At 55.5% G+C, this 16,182-nt stretch overlaps 5 protein-coding genes across 5 annotated transcripts; 4 read left to right on the top strand and 1 right to left on the bottom strand.

Moving 5' to 3' along the window:
• Positions 1–1,099: 1,099 nt before the first annotated feature.
• Positions 1,100–2,746, bottom strand: HMPREF1541_10067 (uncharacterized protein; the record flags this gene model as incomplete). Its single annotated transcript, XM_008714738.1, has 1 exon — positions 1,100–2,746. One exon carries the CDS (start codon positions 2,744–2,746, stop codon positions 1,100–1,102), a length of 1,647 nt encoding a protein of 548 aa, XP_008712960.1.
• A 2,270-nt stretch (positions 2,747–5,016) lies between these two features.
• On the top strand, positions 5,017–6,716 carry HMPREF1541_10066 (uncharacterized protein; the record flags this gene model as incomplete). The annotated part of the gene is made up of 4 exons (XM_008714737.1): positions 5,017–5,619; positions 5,696–6,344; positions 6,392–6,489; positions 6,537–6,716. 4 exons carry the CDS (start codon positions 5,017–5,019, stop codon positions 6,714–6,716), a joined length of 1,530 nt encoding a protein of 509 aa, XP_008712959.1.
• A 1,458-nt stretch (positions 6,717–8,174) lies between these two features.
• Positions 8,175–8,810, top strand: HMPREF1541_10065 (uncharacterized protein; the record flags this gene model as incomplete). Its single annotated transcript, XM_008714736.1, has 2 exons — positions 8,175–8,450; positions 8,508–8,810. 2 exons carry the CDS (start codon positions 8,175–8,177, stop codon positions 8,808–8,810), a joined length of 579 nt encoding a protein of 192 aa, XP_008712958.1.
• A 1,208-nt stretch (positions 8,811–10,018) lies between these two features.
• HMPREF1541_10064 (uncharacterized protein) lies at positions 10,019–13,390 on the top strand (the record flags this gene model as incomplete). The annotated part of the gene is made up of 5 exons (XM_008714735.1): positions 10,019–10,103; positions 10,162–10,278; positions 10,388–10,577; positions 10,650–12,358; positions 12,480–13,390. 5 exons carry the CDS (start codon positions 10,019–10,021, stop codon positions 13,388–13,390), a joined length of 3,012 nt encoding a protein of 1,003 aa, XP_008712957.1.
• A 772-nt stretch (positions 13,391–14,162) lies between these two features.
• Positions 14,163–16,100, top strand: HMPREF1541_10063 (uncharacterized protein; the record flags this gene model as incomplete). Its single annotated transcript, XM_008714734.1, has 1 exon — positions 14,163–16,100. The coding sequence occupies one exon, from the start codon at positions 14,163–14,165 to the stop codon at positions 16,098–16,100; it is 1,938 nt and encodes a 645-aa protein (XP_008712956.1).
• Positions 16,101–16,182: the final 82 nt, after the last annotated feature.

Genomic DNA, 16,182 nt, shown 5'->3' with positions numbered 1-16,182 from the left:
GCGTGAGAGCGCCCTGACTTCAGGTACAGGTCTGCATATCACAGTATCCCGAGACACGAAGCCATACCGAACACACAACAGGGCTCGCTGTCAGAGCAGGAGACACACCCGACCATGAGCACAAATCTCGAAATTATTGGCCGTGGGTATAAAAAGCCCCTCGTTGCCCAAGCCTGCCCTCAGACCGGCACCAAGCACCAGGTCATCCCACACACGTAACAAGGTTTCATGAAGTCAGCACAGCACCGTTCTACTCGAGCCATGAAGACCCCTCTCATCTTTTTCACCTCGTTGCTCCTATCCGGCCCCGTCTTATGTCTGCCGGCGGCCGGCGCGGCCGATCGGATCGACCGTGCCTCAAAGTCACCAAGCCTCTCGCTGTGCGTCCGGGGCCCATCTACTCTTTCTTCCCTTGCTCACTGCTCACTTTGTCTTCCTTGCTACGCCTTCACTGACAGTCGGTCCTGTTCTCAGTCCTTCCAAGGCGTGATCCCACTAATCCCCTTTGCCGTCCCGCCCGGCAGGTATCCCTTGCCCATCGCCCAAGACAGGCTCTCGTTCCTCAACTTCTTCGCCTTCAACCAAGCCACGTTCCCGGACCCCTTCCAGCCGCGCACCGGGGTCGACACCGCCCTAGCCCACCTCCTACTGGCCAGGGTGATCATCGCGTCCTCCACGACCGCCAACCCCGCCGGCGCCACCGTCAAGGCCTTTGCGCTCGAGTCCTTCGACTGGAAGGCGGCGCGCAACGGGACGGGAATGCCGACGTAAGCGACGTTGAAGGTCGTGTGTGAGACGGTGGACCGCGACGCTGCGAGCGTGACGAAGGATGGACTGCAGTTCCTGGACGTGCAGGCGGGTAAGAACGTGTCGGGCGCGCGGGCGCTGTTCAGGGACAGGTTTGAGAGTGTCAAGGCGTGTGAGATGCGAGCGTTCGCCGGAGAAGGAGATCAAGCTGAGTTGGCGCTTGTGCTGGATAACTTTGTGTACTCGGTTTGGGTGGTGCCAGCTGGGCAAAGTAGGTGCAAGGTACCGAGCTAGTTCAGGGGTGTGGAGGGAAAGTAGAACGCTGAATTAGAGCGGAAGGTTCTCCCTCCTGCTATCTCCCGAGGACCATCGCGCTATCTACTTCGTCCCGATATATCAGCAACGACGCTCTATCGTGGCCATGTCGATGGGCTTGCGGCGTGACATCTTCTTCAACGAGTGTCCCTAAACCAGGGTGACGCCGCCGAGCGCGCTCTGCCGCGGTCTTCGCCCGTCTCCGCATACGCAGAGAGAGGTTTGGTGCCGAGGTCGATCCGGAGGCCATCTCTTGCACCGGCAGAGCCGCTGGGAGTCTACGCAGGTCATCTAGATCCGGCCACTTAGGTCGCTTTTTCTCGCGATCACTCTGCTCCTCGAACAGCTTGTTGAGCTCACGTTGGTACGGCCAAGTGGGTAGCGTAACATGTTCTCTACCGTCCGCTTTTCTGACTCTCCACTGTGGGACGTCCTGTCCGTCGACGAGTCTGGGGCGTGCGTGCCTAGCTGCTCTGGTGATCCACTCGTCCCACACTTGATTGTGTGGGGCGATATTGGTGTGTTCGAGCCAGGCAGCGGTGCCAGTGAGAGCTATGGCTTTCCAGAGCGCAGTGGTGAAGTTACGGAACTCGGCGGTGACTCGAGGCTCAGAAGTCTGCGAGCTTGTGCTCTTTTGGGAGAAATGTGACCATGTCCTTCGCGGCCGCTGCTGCGTCGGCGGATAGGAAGGCCCCGGAGTCGCTTCCACATCGCCGCTAATCTTGCTAGGACGAATAGCAAACGTGAACGTGGCTGAGGATGGGTGCATGTTATTTGCACTATGATGAGCATCTGCGATCGGTGGCTGACTCGGCGGCAGAGCCGTCGAACTTGAGAGATTGACCTGCTCCGGGGAGTCGGGCATGACTGGGTGGGAGTGCGTGCGGTCGAGGGTCCCGATATGCGGTACTTCGCTCGGTTCCGGTACACCAGAGTTTGGAGGGTCGATGTCTTTGACACGTACCGTATAGCAATGAGTCCAGTGCCGTTGGAGATTGTAAGCCGATGCTACCCAATAAGCAACATTCAACAGTACATAGGCGGCTGCAAAAGCAACTTGCAACGTCGGGCGGGAATTTCCAAGAGAAATGAGGCCGAATATCAATGTTATAGTACCCGACAGCGCCATGATACGGTAAGCGTCTTCGGACAGCAATGGCTGGGCGATCTCAGGAGTAAAGTACAAGCGCGATATGAGCTCGCTACATCTGACAATGCGAAAGGCTCCTTGGCTCGGATAGTAAATCACAACATCACCATCTGGAATGTGGTCTTTTCGATGCGGGTTCGGCGAGTCTTTGGTCAGCTTGATGGTCCAGCGGGAGGCGAAGCCGACCAGTGTGGAGGTGCCAGATAGGAGGACGGTAGCTATCAAAGCCCACCCATCATCGTATCGAACAGCAACAATGATGAGAGCAATGGCCATGGCAGTGCCGAGGGCAGACAGCCAACAGAGAACGCCATCATGGTTGGCATAGTATGCATCCTTGTGGCCTAGCTCCTCGATCTTGTCTACCTCGACGAGCTCAACCTCATATTGTTCGAGCTCCTTCTCATGCAAGAGCTGGCAAAAGAAGTTCAATTCATTCTTGACTTTGCCCGAGTAGGCGCCAACGACCATTCCCTCTTCTGTTGGAAGACGCTTTTCGCGCGCATGTTTCAAGAGAGCCTGCGGCGCAGGCATAAGGCGTGGGAGAACATGATGCCAGGACAAGGCTGAGATCTGGGAGGTCCGTAGAGTGGAAGCTTCCCCTAAAATGGCAACTATGCCTACTATATCCAGTCGCAAAGCAGAAAAGGATCCTAAGAAGAACATAGCGAGTAGGGCGACGATCTTGTCTGGCTGATGTCTAGAGTTGAGCGAGCAGTAGGCACCAGGCCGGCCTTTATATCGCGCAGGCTTCTTAAATCAGGCTGGCCGCAAGCCATGGCCACGGTGTGATTGTCGAAGACGGCATGAAGCACTTGGGATAGCATAGAGCCCCGCGGGACGGCACGAGAAACGTGCAGGGATGCTGGGGAGGGTGGGTGGCCGGACCAGGATGTGTGCCTCTGCTCATTAGAGCGAGTGCATTGATATTCGACATGGCACATGCATGCTGTAGGTGACGCTGCACGTCGTTGTTAGCCATCATCTTGGCAGCTGAAAACCATCACCACAATGCAACTCCTGAGCCTCGTTCTGATCGAGCCTTATCAGCAATTTCATGAGTTAGGACTTCCGGCCATCGTGCAGGTAGGTACAGGAGGCGGCCGTCATTGAGCTGGCAGGTCGGCGTGCCGCCACGACGGGCAACGATCCGGATATACCAAGGTATTGCCGAAATGGCATTCAGCAGTGCACAAGGCTGAGACAGCAGGGCGCCATTGGCAAAGGACCGAGGGTTCCGGTTTTGAAGACTCAACAGTGTGTCTTACATCGAATCAACGTGTGCAGATGATTCATTGGAAGAGGTGGTATGGTGAAGGTGGGAGGGAGGTTGCCCGGCACTGAGCTTGACGCGGAGCTTGGCAGCTAGCTGATCGTCACTGCATCAGGGCTTCAAGCCATTATTCCTCCTGTCTTTCCGCGTGCTTGCCACCGCTAGGAGGGACACAGAGAGTGAGGCAGATAGTCTCTGCTGAGAGCGGAAAGGAACGACTGAGAAAGAATGGTAAGAAGGAATATGTTGAGCCTAAGAGTTTGCAGGAGATTCCGGTTGCTGCTTGGGGGTTTTCAGACTGTATGCGATTGTTTCGATAATCGAAACAATAATTAGCCAGCTCATAAAGTCGGGATCACTACATTCTGCTTGTATCAACCAGGATACCGCGTGAGGTTCCAGTCCAAGCAGCAGCTCGCCAGCAAGTCGATGGAGGGAGGTTCATTTCACTGCCTAAGAGTTGAGGAGCCAAAAATCCCTTCATCACTCGAAGAGCACATAGCAGGGTATAGACATAGATTCGATTTGGATACCGTAAAATTGAAACTTTGCGTAGTGTCGTGAGACAGTTGAAAGCGAAGAAGCATGCTCTCCAGAAGATATAGGTGGCTCAGTCAGGATGGCCGCCTAGACGTGTTCCGGGGTCGTACATGCGGAACCGGTGCCGCAGGGTTTCGCCGCGCGGAGAGAAAAGCCGCTCGGAAGGCTTGTATCTAGCGAGTACAGACAAGCCTCAGACGAGAATCCAGTAGGGGTCGATAAAATTGACCGGCGGGCTCATGACAAACTCGCTACTAGATGTACCTCAATTGCGATACAGCATCGACGGTGCCGCACAAGGGCCCGTGCTCCCTCAAGAGCTGGTTGCAAGTGCGTACTCTTGCTTTCGAAAGAGCGGTAAGTGTTGTTATCATCATCCAACTCCTGTACGAGATGGTTCAGCCTCTTCAGGAGGAAAACATCCACAGCTCCAGTTGGCAGTCCTCCCAGCGGGGGACGCGGTCAATCCTCTGAGCTGGTTGGCTTTACTTCTTTAGAAGAGAACCATTCTCGGTGGCTCATGACCATCTGATAACTCCCTCCTGTGTACGAAGCCGACGCCACGAACTCTATTAAGCGACAGAGGCCGGACCGTCACCACATTTCTGCTTTATCATAATCATCAAAGCAGGACATGTCAAAATGCAACTGCCGAGCAATTTCTGCTCCAGTCCCCAGGTTGATCCCCCAGAATGCCCATCTCCGGCCCTCCCAGGCCCCACATGGTCGCGCTCGAGGCCATGGGGGTATTATCCGGTGCTCACCAATGACCCTGTCAACCTTCCGGGCCTTTCTCCAATGTGCACTTTCTCGCTTATCGCCCTATATGGGATGGCAATACACCCGGATCTAGACGCTATGGCTCGCAGACCCGTCGAGTTACCATCAGCCCCGCCGAGGGCAATATAAACACGAGCTCTCCCCAGCCGAACTTGACGGTCCCTATCATTGCTTGTTTGTGCTAACAGAGAGAACGAAATCGATTCCCACAATGGATGAAGAGAAGGATGTCCCGACCCCCCGGGTGATTGAAAACCTGACCGACCTGCACGAGTACAATGAGGCGGAAGGCTATGTGATCACCGACACGGCGCATCTCAACCTCAAACACGCCCCTGATGGACAGACGATCCTGCTTCCTCAGCCCAGCGACGACCCCAGGGACCCTCTCAATTGGAGCTGGGTCAAGAAACACACCATTCTCATCATCATATCCATGACCGCCTTTCTGCCGGACTATGGCTCCGCTACCGGTGCTGTTACATTGCTCCCCCAAGCTGAGGTTTACGGGCTTAGCCCGGACACCGTGAATCACTCTCAAGTGGGCAACGTCTTCATGCTCGGTGCTGGAGGCGTCGTCGTTGTCGCACTCTCGGCCTACTTCGGCCGCCTGCCGGTGCTGTTCTACTTCCTCGTCCTGGCAACTGCGACGGCAATCTGGTGCGCGGCCGCGGCCAGCTTCGAGTCCTTCATGGCGGCGAGAATCCTCAATGGCTTCTTCAGCACTGTGGCACAGGGTGGAGGGCTCATGTTCATCTATGACATGTTCTACTTCCATGAGAGAGCTCGCAAGATCAATATCTGGGCGGCATTTGTAAGTTTACCCGCTGCTGCTGTCCTACAGGGGATGGGGACGCTTCCCAAGGACCACGACTTCTAACTTCTGGCAGATCATTCTCTCGCCGTACTTCGGCCCGCTCTTTGCCGCTTTTATCATCTCGACCCAGAAGTGGCAGGTTCCATTCTGGGTCTATGTGGCCGAGACGGCTCTTTGCTTGGTGCTTACGATCCTATTCGTCGAGGAGACATACTACGACCGCCGACTGCCCATCGACTCACAGCCAGCGAACGGCTCCCGCATCTCTCGCCTGCTGGGAGTATCACAGTTCAAATCACGACACCTCCGCAACAGCTTCGGCCAGGCGATGCTCCGGCCCGTCAAAGTGCTCCTGAAGCCGACTGTCTTTTTGTCGAGCTTTTATTATTTACTGACCTTCGCTTGGGTTGTCGGAATCAATACCACGCTTGCCATCTTCCTCACTCCGCTGTACAACTTCAAGGCTCTGCAGATCGGGTACTTCTACTTCACACCCATTGTGGCGGCTTTGCTGGGTGAGATCATTGGCCATTGGTTGCACGATCAAATCGCCAACCAGTACATCAAGTCGCATGCCGGTCATTTCGAGCCTGAGGTGCGTCTACGGGCGATCTATGTCAGTACGCCGTTCATGCTCGCGGGGCTTGTTGGTTTGGGGTTTGCACTGGAGGAGGCTTTCCATTATATGATAACGAGCTTGTTCTGGGGCTTGTATGTGTTTGGTATGCTATGACCCTGTTCCATCGCTCGGCCTGACTGATATGACCAGGGATTATGATTACCACTGTGGCTCTCAATGCCTACAACCTCGATAGCTATCCAGAAGCCTCTGGAGAGGTATCGGCATGGATCAATATGGCCAGAACGGTAGGATTGGCGTTTTTCTTTCTGTCACGCTTACTGATACCGTACAGACTGGCGGCTTCATCATCAGCTATTTCCAGGTAACATGGGCAAATGCGCAAGGCACCAAGGTCAGCTTTGGCATTCAGGCAGCGATCTGTGCAGGAGCTTTCCTCATTATCGTTGCACTTCAGTTCGTCGGGAAGTCCTTGAGAGTCAAGAGTGGACCTTTGAAATTCGCTACTGCTTAGAGTGCGTGCATGGGTACTCCTTTTGATAGATTACGAGACCTGGCAGCATCGTAGACAATTCGGAGCATTCCAGGGCGGACCGGAAACGGAAGGAGCAACCGAGGCAGTTGCGCCGTTTGGCGAGGCTGGCACCACGGCGGTAACGAGGCTGCAACTGTCACTGCGACTACAAGTTTGAGGGTCGCAGGTACCACTACTACTGTAGATAACCTGACAAAAGCGGATACCACTGCCGAAATCATTGTCAAAAGGACTTGCAGTGAACTTTGTGGTTGCAGCTGAAAACCCCAGAACCAATGCACACCATTGGACACAGCCTCACCCCAGACAGGCTGCAGACTGCGAAGGGATGACGACAATCGGATCAGGCCGCCAAAGTTCTTCCAGAACACCTGCTCAAGCGAAAGTCAAGGCACGCGAGTACTGAGGCGGACCACGAGTGCCAGCAACGCAAACTCCGTCGTCTCGGCCCCTTGTCGCATGGCATGATGCATGGAAACCAGGGCCAGGTGCTGCCAAACAAGGCGCAGCCCTTTTCATTTCAGGGTCTATCGCCTTCTCGACTCCCTGGATCGACATTGATCCACCCTCTGACAGCATTCTTGGGAATGCGGCAGTCGCAAGGGGCGCGGATGTCTCTGACAACGACGCCCAACACAGCCCGACACTGATAGCTGGTAGACTGTATGGGCAGTCGAAAGTGTTCTATGCTCGCCCTCCAGGTCGTCCCGACAGGTCGAATGCCCCAAACGCGAAACGCTTCTCGAAACTCTCGAGGCGGTGACGGCCGGAGGACGACGTGTGTGGAGGTGGCGACACCCAACCACGCTGGGGCAGGGCAGCGGTGATTCGGCAGAGGCACGCCATCCACCCCACTGCTCTTGACGCAGCGCACGCACCACACGGACAGCAACCTGGGCTAGCAGGCCCCACCGACCGCTGGAAGTGACCTAGCGAGCGATTAACTGAACCAATGGTCAACCACTGTGGCCAAAGAGCCCCCCGGCCAGCGGCTTTGACAGTGTGCTGAGATGTACGCATAGCTCCACCCTGGCCAATAGTCGCTCGGCAGTGGCTAAATTTGCGACGATGCTTTGGCCGGATTGCTCGTTGCTAGTGGTGAGCCCTGCCAACACCTTTCGCCTCGCCCGCTGCTCACCTGCTTGCCCATCAGGCTCTCACCTCTCATCCTGCCTCCCGGCTTCACCCTTCCCACCACTCACCCTACATCATCTTGCCTGTTCCCCGATATCCCTCATTCTATACCGCTACTTTGCACCTCTCCCAACACGACCTTCCTCCCAATACCTCCAATACTCTTCCGCCTTTCTTCAACTATAGCTGTTTCCGGCTCCTATTATTACGCTGACGTGGTCTTTGTCCCGACCTGCATCTGAATAATCAACAACCCTGACCGCCCTGTTCCCTGTTCACTACCAGCCTCAAACATCCTTCAAAATGTCGGCCTTCTTCTACTCTGGTCATCAACAGCATCATCATCCTCAAGCCATGCACCATAATCCTCAACCTCATAACCACCATGGTCGCTCCCGGCGAGCCCCGCGCTTACCCGCCTCCCATAACCGACACTATCGTCAACAAAAGCCGCAGAAAGAGGTGGTCGTGTCCGAAAACCCCAACTTGACTGCTTTCCGGGCGAGATTCGAGGCTGGCCGTTCTTTCGACCTCGATGATGACCTCGAGTTCTGCCCCAATTTGTTGACGTTTGATGAAGTATGTTTGGATCCCAGCGAGCTTATCCGCTTGGCAACAGACACTGACCGCTTCCAGAAACAGTCAGTGTCGTCAGGCTCTGATCGCTCGTCCCTCTCGAGCGGCTCCCCCGAATCGTCTCCTCTCCAACATCAGATTCAACCCGATCAGATAACACCTGCGCTATCCCTATCTGCCACCACCTCGGCATACGTTTCCCCTTCGTTCCACAATAATACCCTCAAGGTTCACCAGCCATCGGCCATCCGTTCCGGCACCAAGGCCATCCCCATAGTGAACCCCTCGACCGGCATCCGCATCGCAAGCCCGCCATCTAGCATCTCGCCCGGCATGATGCAGATGTCCGCTGGTCGGTGGTAGAGTTGTGCCCGCACCTCTCCATGCCTTCCATCGCTGTGTCTGTATTCGTGTGTCGGGGCGGTGATGTTGTGATGAGTAGCTAGCCTTGCGGTTCCCCTTTTCTCGAGTCCGATCCCCCTCACCTCAACCCCTTGTTTGTACATAACTACTTTTTAACGACACGATACCGGATTGATTTCGAGCGAGCGCAAGGCATAGCGATTGACGATTTTCCATCATGATACCAGCCATTATGTGTGAAGATCCCTGGAAGAGGAGTATGGTGGCACAGCGATTCCTCCAAAGACGACGTTGCAAATTTTTGGACTATGGGCATGGAGTTCTACCCCCAAGCGAGCACAGGGGCGAAAAGAAGAGTCTCACGATAGATGACGACAATACTGCATCTGTATGGGTGTTGGATTGAGTTAAGGTTGCGTTTATTTTTCCATATGGACATGCATTGCTTTTTATTTCTACACCAAAACTGGGAGCTCAAATAACTTTTGAAGCTGGACTGGGCTGGGCAAGGGGACGAAAACAAAGATACCAGACGGTTGATGAGGCGTGTTTCATGGGGCTTGCATGGGGAAACAGTGACTTTGGGAAGATGATCAAGTCATGCACATCTACGGTTTTGGACGGGTATATGCTCAAAATGACCGAAACGGATCTGGGAGAAGGCGTGCAGTAGTACATTTGTTGGCATTGGGGTTTTCATTGCTGTCTACGGGACACCGGCTTGACTGCGGCTGAAAATTGGCTAAAGCCGCCTGGAACATGTATTCCTAACTATTGATCAAATAGATCCCAATTTGAAGAGTCATCAACAATCCGCGTCCTTCCTTTGACTTTATCCGAACTACTCAGAGGGTCGCGTGCAAGGTGACAGGGAACATTGGTAGCTTACAAACAAGGCCTGACAGGAGGCTGAACCGATGAGTCCAACATATCTGCCATCTGCAATTCGTTGCTTCGCAGCAAATGCCCAGAATGGTCTCACATCCAATTTGACCGTTTAGCCCGCTACGTGCATGGTCGATCCAGACGTTGCATTGCCGCTTGCCGACCAAATCCCCCTCGCGCTCGTTGACGTGAGACGTGTGTCTTGGCATCGACCCCGGCGAGGGGCACTTCACTCCCGCACAAGCAAACCACCCGTCATCGTATCCGACGCGTGCGCCTACTTTTTTATTACCAAGCCCATCAACGTTGCTGGATTGACCAACATGGCGTTCTCATTCAGATATTTCCTACTGCTGTGCCTCGTCGTCCTGGTCTTCGCTTCCCAGGCGCAGGCTTTCGGCGCGGGGAGTAAGTGGATTCCACCCAACGTATCAACAGACTACAATCGCTAACGGCCACCACAAAGACATCGCCTCCATCTCGGCCATCGAAGGCAAGAATTGGCGCCATGGTGACATCGAGGATATCCTCAAGCAGGTGCAGTGCATTCGTCACCATAAATGGAATTCCATGATGATGAAAAGTAAGTTTGGTGCACGTTTATATTCTGTGTCCCGTGCTGATGTTCCCTATAGGAGTCTATTTCGGGTGAGTGCAAGATACCGGCCATGATCTCTGTATCTGGCTGACAGCAGATGTGAATAGCAACTGGCTGCGCGACTACTCCCAGGCTATGGACACTGGTGCCTTGAAGAAGGCTCAGCCTGAGACAATTCGAGTACTGGTCTGGTTACTGTCGTTCCTGGGATTCGGCTATGCGACTGCAGAGTTCGAGGTAACTAGAGAAAGGCTGGGTGTCTATCGGCCAGAGGAGCACATTGAGTAAGGACTTCTCTCACGAGCACCTGCTGTCACCCCTCCTCCCCAAACAGGGATCTGACAGGTATACTCTAGCAATCCCAAGGACTATAACGACAATGAAGATGCTAGGAAGTTCGATGAACGTCTCCGCGCACCTGTCCGTGACATCGAGTTGGGCATTGACATGTCCACCGGTATGAAGAACTACATTGCCGCCAAAGGCGACTGGGCCACCAGCGCCGCCTTCGTCAAGTGGAGCTTCGAGCGCAGCATCCATCACGGACGACAGTATTGTTCCGGCCGCGGCATCTTCAAAGGCAATGACGACGAACTCGCCGAAGCCTGCCGTCTTTTGGGTCAAGGCTTACACACTCTAGAAGATTTTGGTGCCCACACGAACTACGTCGAACTTGCGCTGCGCGAGCTAGGCCTGCATAACGTCTTCCCTCACGTTGGTGAGCGATCAATGATCAACGTTCAGGGCAAACACATCTTCCCACTCGTCACAGGCACCTTTGGAATGATCGATTTCTACCACTCAGTCCTTGGCGAAGCGACCGATCATTTCACGCAGAGCGAGATCAGCGAGATGGACAATGCTATGGGCATGGCCGAGACTGCTGCGCAATCAAATAACCCTCTAATGACGTTGGTCAAGCTCTTGTCGAAAGTGCCAGGGACGAAAGATCTCTGTGACGAAGCTCAGCGTCTGCAAGCCAACTCTCAGCGAGCGCGTGAAGCAAATCGATCGGCTGGAGTCGGTGAATCGTCACGTGGCATGGATGATGGCTATAGCTCCTCCCGTGCCGGCCCTGGTGACTGGAATCAAGGCTACCAGCAGCAAGGCTACAACCAAGGCTACCAACAGCCACCTCAGGCCCACCAGCAGCATTCATGGGGTGACCCGGCTTATGATCAATTTATACAGAGCCAGCAACATGGTCAGAGCCAGCAGCACAACCAATGGCAACAGCCGCCTCAGCAGGGTGGCTGGCAGCAGCCTCAGCAACAATGGGCCGGCCAGCAGCAATCCTGGCAACAACCTGCTGAACTCCCAGCTCAAACCAACTGGAACCAACCCCCTCCTACCACCCAAACGCAATCGACTCCTGCCCAACCTCAGCAGAAGCCAGCCGGTGGCGCTTCGTCGGCGGACGGCAAAGTCGACGGCGGCATAGATCCCGGCAAAATTGTCCAGCAGATCTATCCCATTCTTGCCTTTCGCGACAAAGTTGTCCGAGCCATCTCGTCTGTCATCGAGAAGATTCCCGGTCTGGAAGCCCTGGTCGAGCGGATCGTGGAGACACTCACAGTCTTCATCCTCTCATTGCTCGCACCCATCGTCCGACCACTCATCGAAGTCCTCTCCAAGACTCTGCAGACCGGGTCCGAGGGCGTCATCGCCAGCAACGGCAAGCATCAATTCGATGTCTGGAACGACCCCAGCTCTACAGATCCCACGCACAGCATGCTGAGCAAAGACCACTTCAGTAACATCCTCAATTCGCCCGCTGGCGCGGTCGCGGCGGAGATTTTGAAATTCATCGCCCCGCGTGTTCTGTATGCATGGGAGCACCCTGATGTCCCTGTTCAGCAGGTGCTGGCAGACGTCGACGTCATCTTCCACCACCCGGCGCTGCGCAACGAGCGCATCGAGTGCCATCGCAACATGTTCAAGGTGGTGCAGGATTGGGTGCATAGTCGCTCGGATCGGGGCCGTGGCCTGGACCAGCTGCTCAGCAGCCAGTCAGTAAAGGACGGGAAGAACCACAAAGCTGGCGTCAACGATCACAACATGGTTGGTGAGTTACCCCCCTATGCGTCCCGGCGGATCGCGAATCTCGCCCCTGTAGCCTTTTTCCCTCCTCCCCTTTTCCACGCCTAGCACAACTCGTGTGTCTGACCCGTACTAACATCCACAAGACCACCACACGATGAACCAGCAACAAATGCACAACGCCGCCTCAGGCGCCAACGCCGGCGGCATCATGAGCATGCTAGGTGGCGGCGGGGGCGGCTCATCCCAGCACCAACAAGGCGGCGGTGGCCACCAATCCTCCTCCTCCCCGTTCGGCATGGTCGGCGACCTAGTCGGCAAATACACCGGCCAAAGCAGCGGCGGCCACCAGTCCTCCTCCGGCGGCTACGGCGGCGGCAGCAGCAGCAGCAGCCACGGCAATCAAAGCCACCATCAAGGTGGTGGCGGCGGGTTGGGTGACATGCTGCACATGGCGGAGAAACTGCCCGGCGTGGGCGGATATGCGCACAAGCTGAATAAATTCGGGCTTGGTGGTGGTAGTGGTAGCGGCGGCGGCGGTCTAGCGAGTTTCCTTGGTGGTGGTGGTCGGCGCGGTCTCGATGATGAGCCTGGCTCCAGCCGAGGCGGCATTGATGATCGTGAAGTCGGTGTTGGTGGGCAGCAGACGCATTTGTCCGGCGGGTATGCTGGCGCCGGCGCTGGGACGTATGAAGGTGCTGGTGCCGGTGCCGGTGCTGGTGCTGGCAGTGTGGAGCAGCGGAGCCGTAGTCCGAGTCCTATGCCTCTACCGCCTCCGCCGGGGTATGAGAGCTATACGGGTAGGGGCCTGGAGTATGATGGGCAGACGGCTGCGCCGGCTGCTTATGGCGGCGGCGGCGGTGGTGAAGCGGCGTATGGCCAGCAGGGTGGTTATGGACAGGGCGGGTATGAACAGCAGACTGGGTATGGCCAGCAGGGCGGGTATGGGCAGGGGCAGCAGGGTGGTTATGGCCAGCAGACTGGGTATGGACAGCAGGGTGGCTACGGTCAAGGTGGCTACGGTCAAGGTGGCTACGGCCAAGGACAGTATTACTGATAAGCCCATGCGAGCGCGTCGAGTGAGATAAAACATATTAGATTTGCTGCTGCTGCTGCTAGAGCACTACCATGACTGGCTCCTAGACAGACCACATCTTTCTTTTACAGCAGTGGAAGGTTGTTCATTTCCTGGCTTAGATGCCTATGCATGCTCGCCTTCTGCCTTCCGTCCTTCTCACAACTCTTTTCACCGGGCGAGATCGCAGTCTGGCATTGTATACCTCGTCAACAAGACGGTACACGTAGTTTCGACTGCCGGTCTCCATGGCCATGGACTATATTGGGTAACGCTTGTGGTAGAGAATTTTTGCTCGAGGCGAAGCATCACACCTTCGTCCAATGCCAAGAAGGTATTCGTACAGCATGGAGACACCCTCAATTGGTGCCTGGCCTCGTTTAGCTGTACGATGGCTGTTGAGATGGCAAAGCTGGGGTATGAGTATGTAAGCATGGCTCTGGGGAAGGCTGCCACATTTCCTATGTGGCAAGTTTTTTGCGACGGCGACATGGCAGATGTCATCTCCCCGCATTCCGCTGATGAGCCAAGCTTGCTCAGCCTGTCTTAGGGTGCTTGAAAATCTGAGACGTGTGGAAATAGCATCCTAGCCAGCGCCCCTGATACGTGTCCATGTACGTGTACCCTGGCTTCTTTGCCTTGCCTTGGGTGGATTAGCAAGCCTAGCAAGAATACAACTAGCCCGGTAGCTGCCTCGCAAAACTGTATCTTCTTTCGGATTTCGATCACCCTCCGGTGAACTTGGCTGCATACCATGGTCAACAGAGGCGCCTCGACTGGCTGCATTACGTGCAGAGAGCGGCGGGTCAAATGTGACGAACAAAAACCCAAATGTAAGGAATGTCTCCGTCTGGGACGCGAATGTGCCGGCTACGGGAGGAGGAGCACCCGGGTGAGATTCAAGGATGTCACTGCTCGGTTTTCAGGAAAGTCTTCACGAGGAAGCTCACGGGAAGGCTCACGCAATGGCAACAGCAACAGCAACAGCAACAGCAATGGCGGCAGCGACCGCGACTCCCCTCTGAGAACGACAACCACGATCGTACCGACTGAGGCCGGGAGCACCTCACACCCTAGGACGTCATGGTCCGACGACGCCATCTTGCAGGGCCCACCACAAGTCCAGCAAGACTATGCCGTCGACTTCTTCCTCACCTATGTCACCCACATAGGCCGGAGCAAGGAGTCAACCCGGGGCTTCCTGGAATTCATCCGTCCCGCGCTCGCGACTGAACGCCCCGATTCGGCCCTGTCCACTGCCGTCAACGCTGTGGCCATGAAGCTATGGGCCTGGCTCAATCACCCCAACGTCGATCAAACAATACCAGGAAAACTGCTCGGCCACGCACTGGTGCGACTGCAAGATGCCGTCGAAGACCCCGAGGAACGGGCACGTGACACCACCGTGCTCGCAGCCCTGTTGCTCCAGATGTACGACACTTTGGCAGCGGTATTTGACCAGCAAAGAGCCCAGGGCACCCATCGTGAGGGAGCATTGGCCCTACTCCTGACCCGAGCAGACGGCGAGAAGCGCTCCAAGTTTTTTGCCAACCTTGCCGGGAATATTTTGCACGCCAAAGTCTCCATGTGCGTCAGAGAAGGGGTGCTGTTGCCTCCCAACGAACTCGAATGGCTCGAAACGCAGGTGATTCCGATCGTGCCGATGAACCCGAGCACGCTGCTTGATATAATTGGCCTCGACGTTGCCAAAGTCCAGCATCTTTACTCCGAGGCAAAGCAAGCTGAAGACATCACGTCGTCGAGCGCACCGACCGAGCTATTTGAAAATATCCAGGCTGTGGATGCACAACTCAAACAATGGCTGGAGGTCGTGCCACAACATTGGTACCCCTTTAGAGTACACACTGGCAGGGATATCGACCCATCCATTGCCACATATCAGGGCGCCTGTGAGGTCTACCCGAGCGTTCAGGTCGCTAACATTTGGAACGCATGGCGTATCTACCGTCTCATCGTCGAAAAAATCAAACTCCAGCTCAGCAACAGCGGCTTTGCCTTCGTCGCTCCAGCTCGAGCATCGGTCCTACGCAACGACCTCGACACCCGCGAAATCCAAGACATCACTGACGGCCTCTGCCACAGCATCCCCTTCTACCTCGGCAACCGCACCTCTCCGGTCGTCATGTCCGACATGGACGACCCGCACCTCACCTTTCCCACCTTCCATGACGTGCAGCAGACCACGACCGATGGCCAACGTGCGTTCCTTCAATACCGCGCCAGCGACCACCATGTCTCCCGACTCGACCATGCCCGGCACGTCATCCTCCAAGGACCCTTGCACATGACCATCATTCTGTCCCGCATCATTGACATGCTATTTGCAGAAGACGAGGACAGCGGAGAGCGTGGTGGTAGTAGTGGGAGTCTGCCAGCGGGAAACCCCACGACTGCCAACAACCAGAAGCCTCTGCGGCCAGAGCAGGAGCAGTGGATCTCGGAACAGTTCCTCCGCGCGCTCTACCTACTACGACTGCTGCCGGAAAGTGCGCGTGTGGTGTCACCCGAAAACGACACGAATGTGGATGACAAGAACAATCAAATTCCAACGGTAGCGGCAGCAGCGGCAGCAGCATCACAGTCTGCGCAAGCGGCACCCAATAAAATCTCAAAGGCTAGAATTCTGGCCAGCGCGTTGAGGCGAGGGTTGTGGACGTTGACTGTCCTGTGATTCCGCAATGTCGAAGCCTGACGCGCTTCTCAGGGGGAGTAGGACTTTTACATAAGACAGTCTCATCGGATGAATTGAGCTC

Source organism: Cyphellophora europaea, assembly GCF_000365145.1.
Source record: "Cyphellophora europaea CBS 101466 unplaced genomic scaffold supercont1.11, whole genome shotgun sequence".
Taxonomy (NCBI): domain Eukaryota; kingdom Fungi; phylum Ascomycota; class Eurotiomycetes; order Chaetothyriales; family Cyphellophoraceae; genus Cyphellophora; species Cyphellophora europaea.
The sequence above is the reverse complement of the archived record's forward strand: the minus strand, read 5'-3'. Positions and strand labels throughout refer to the sequence as shown.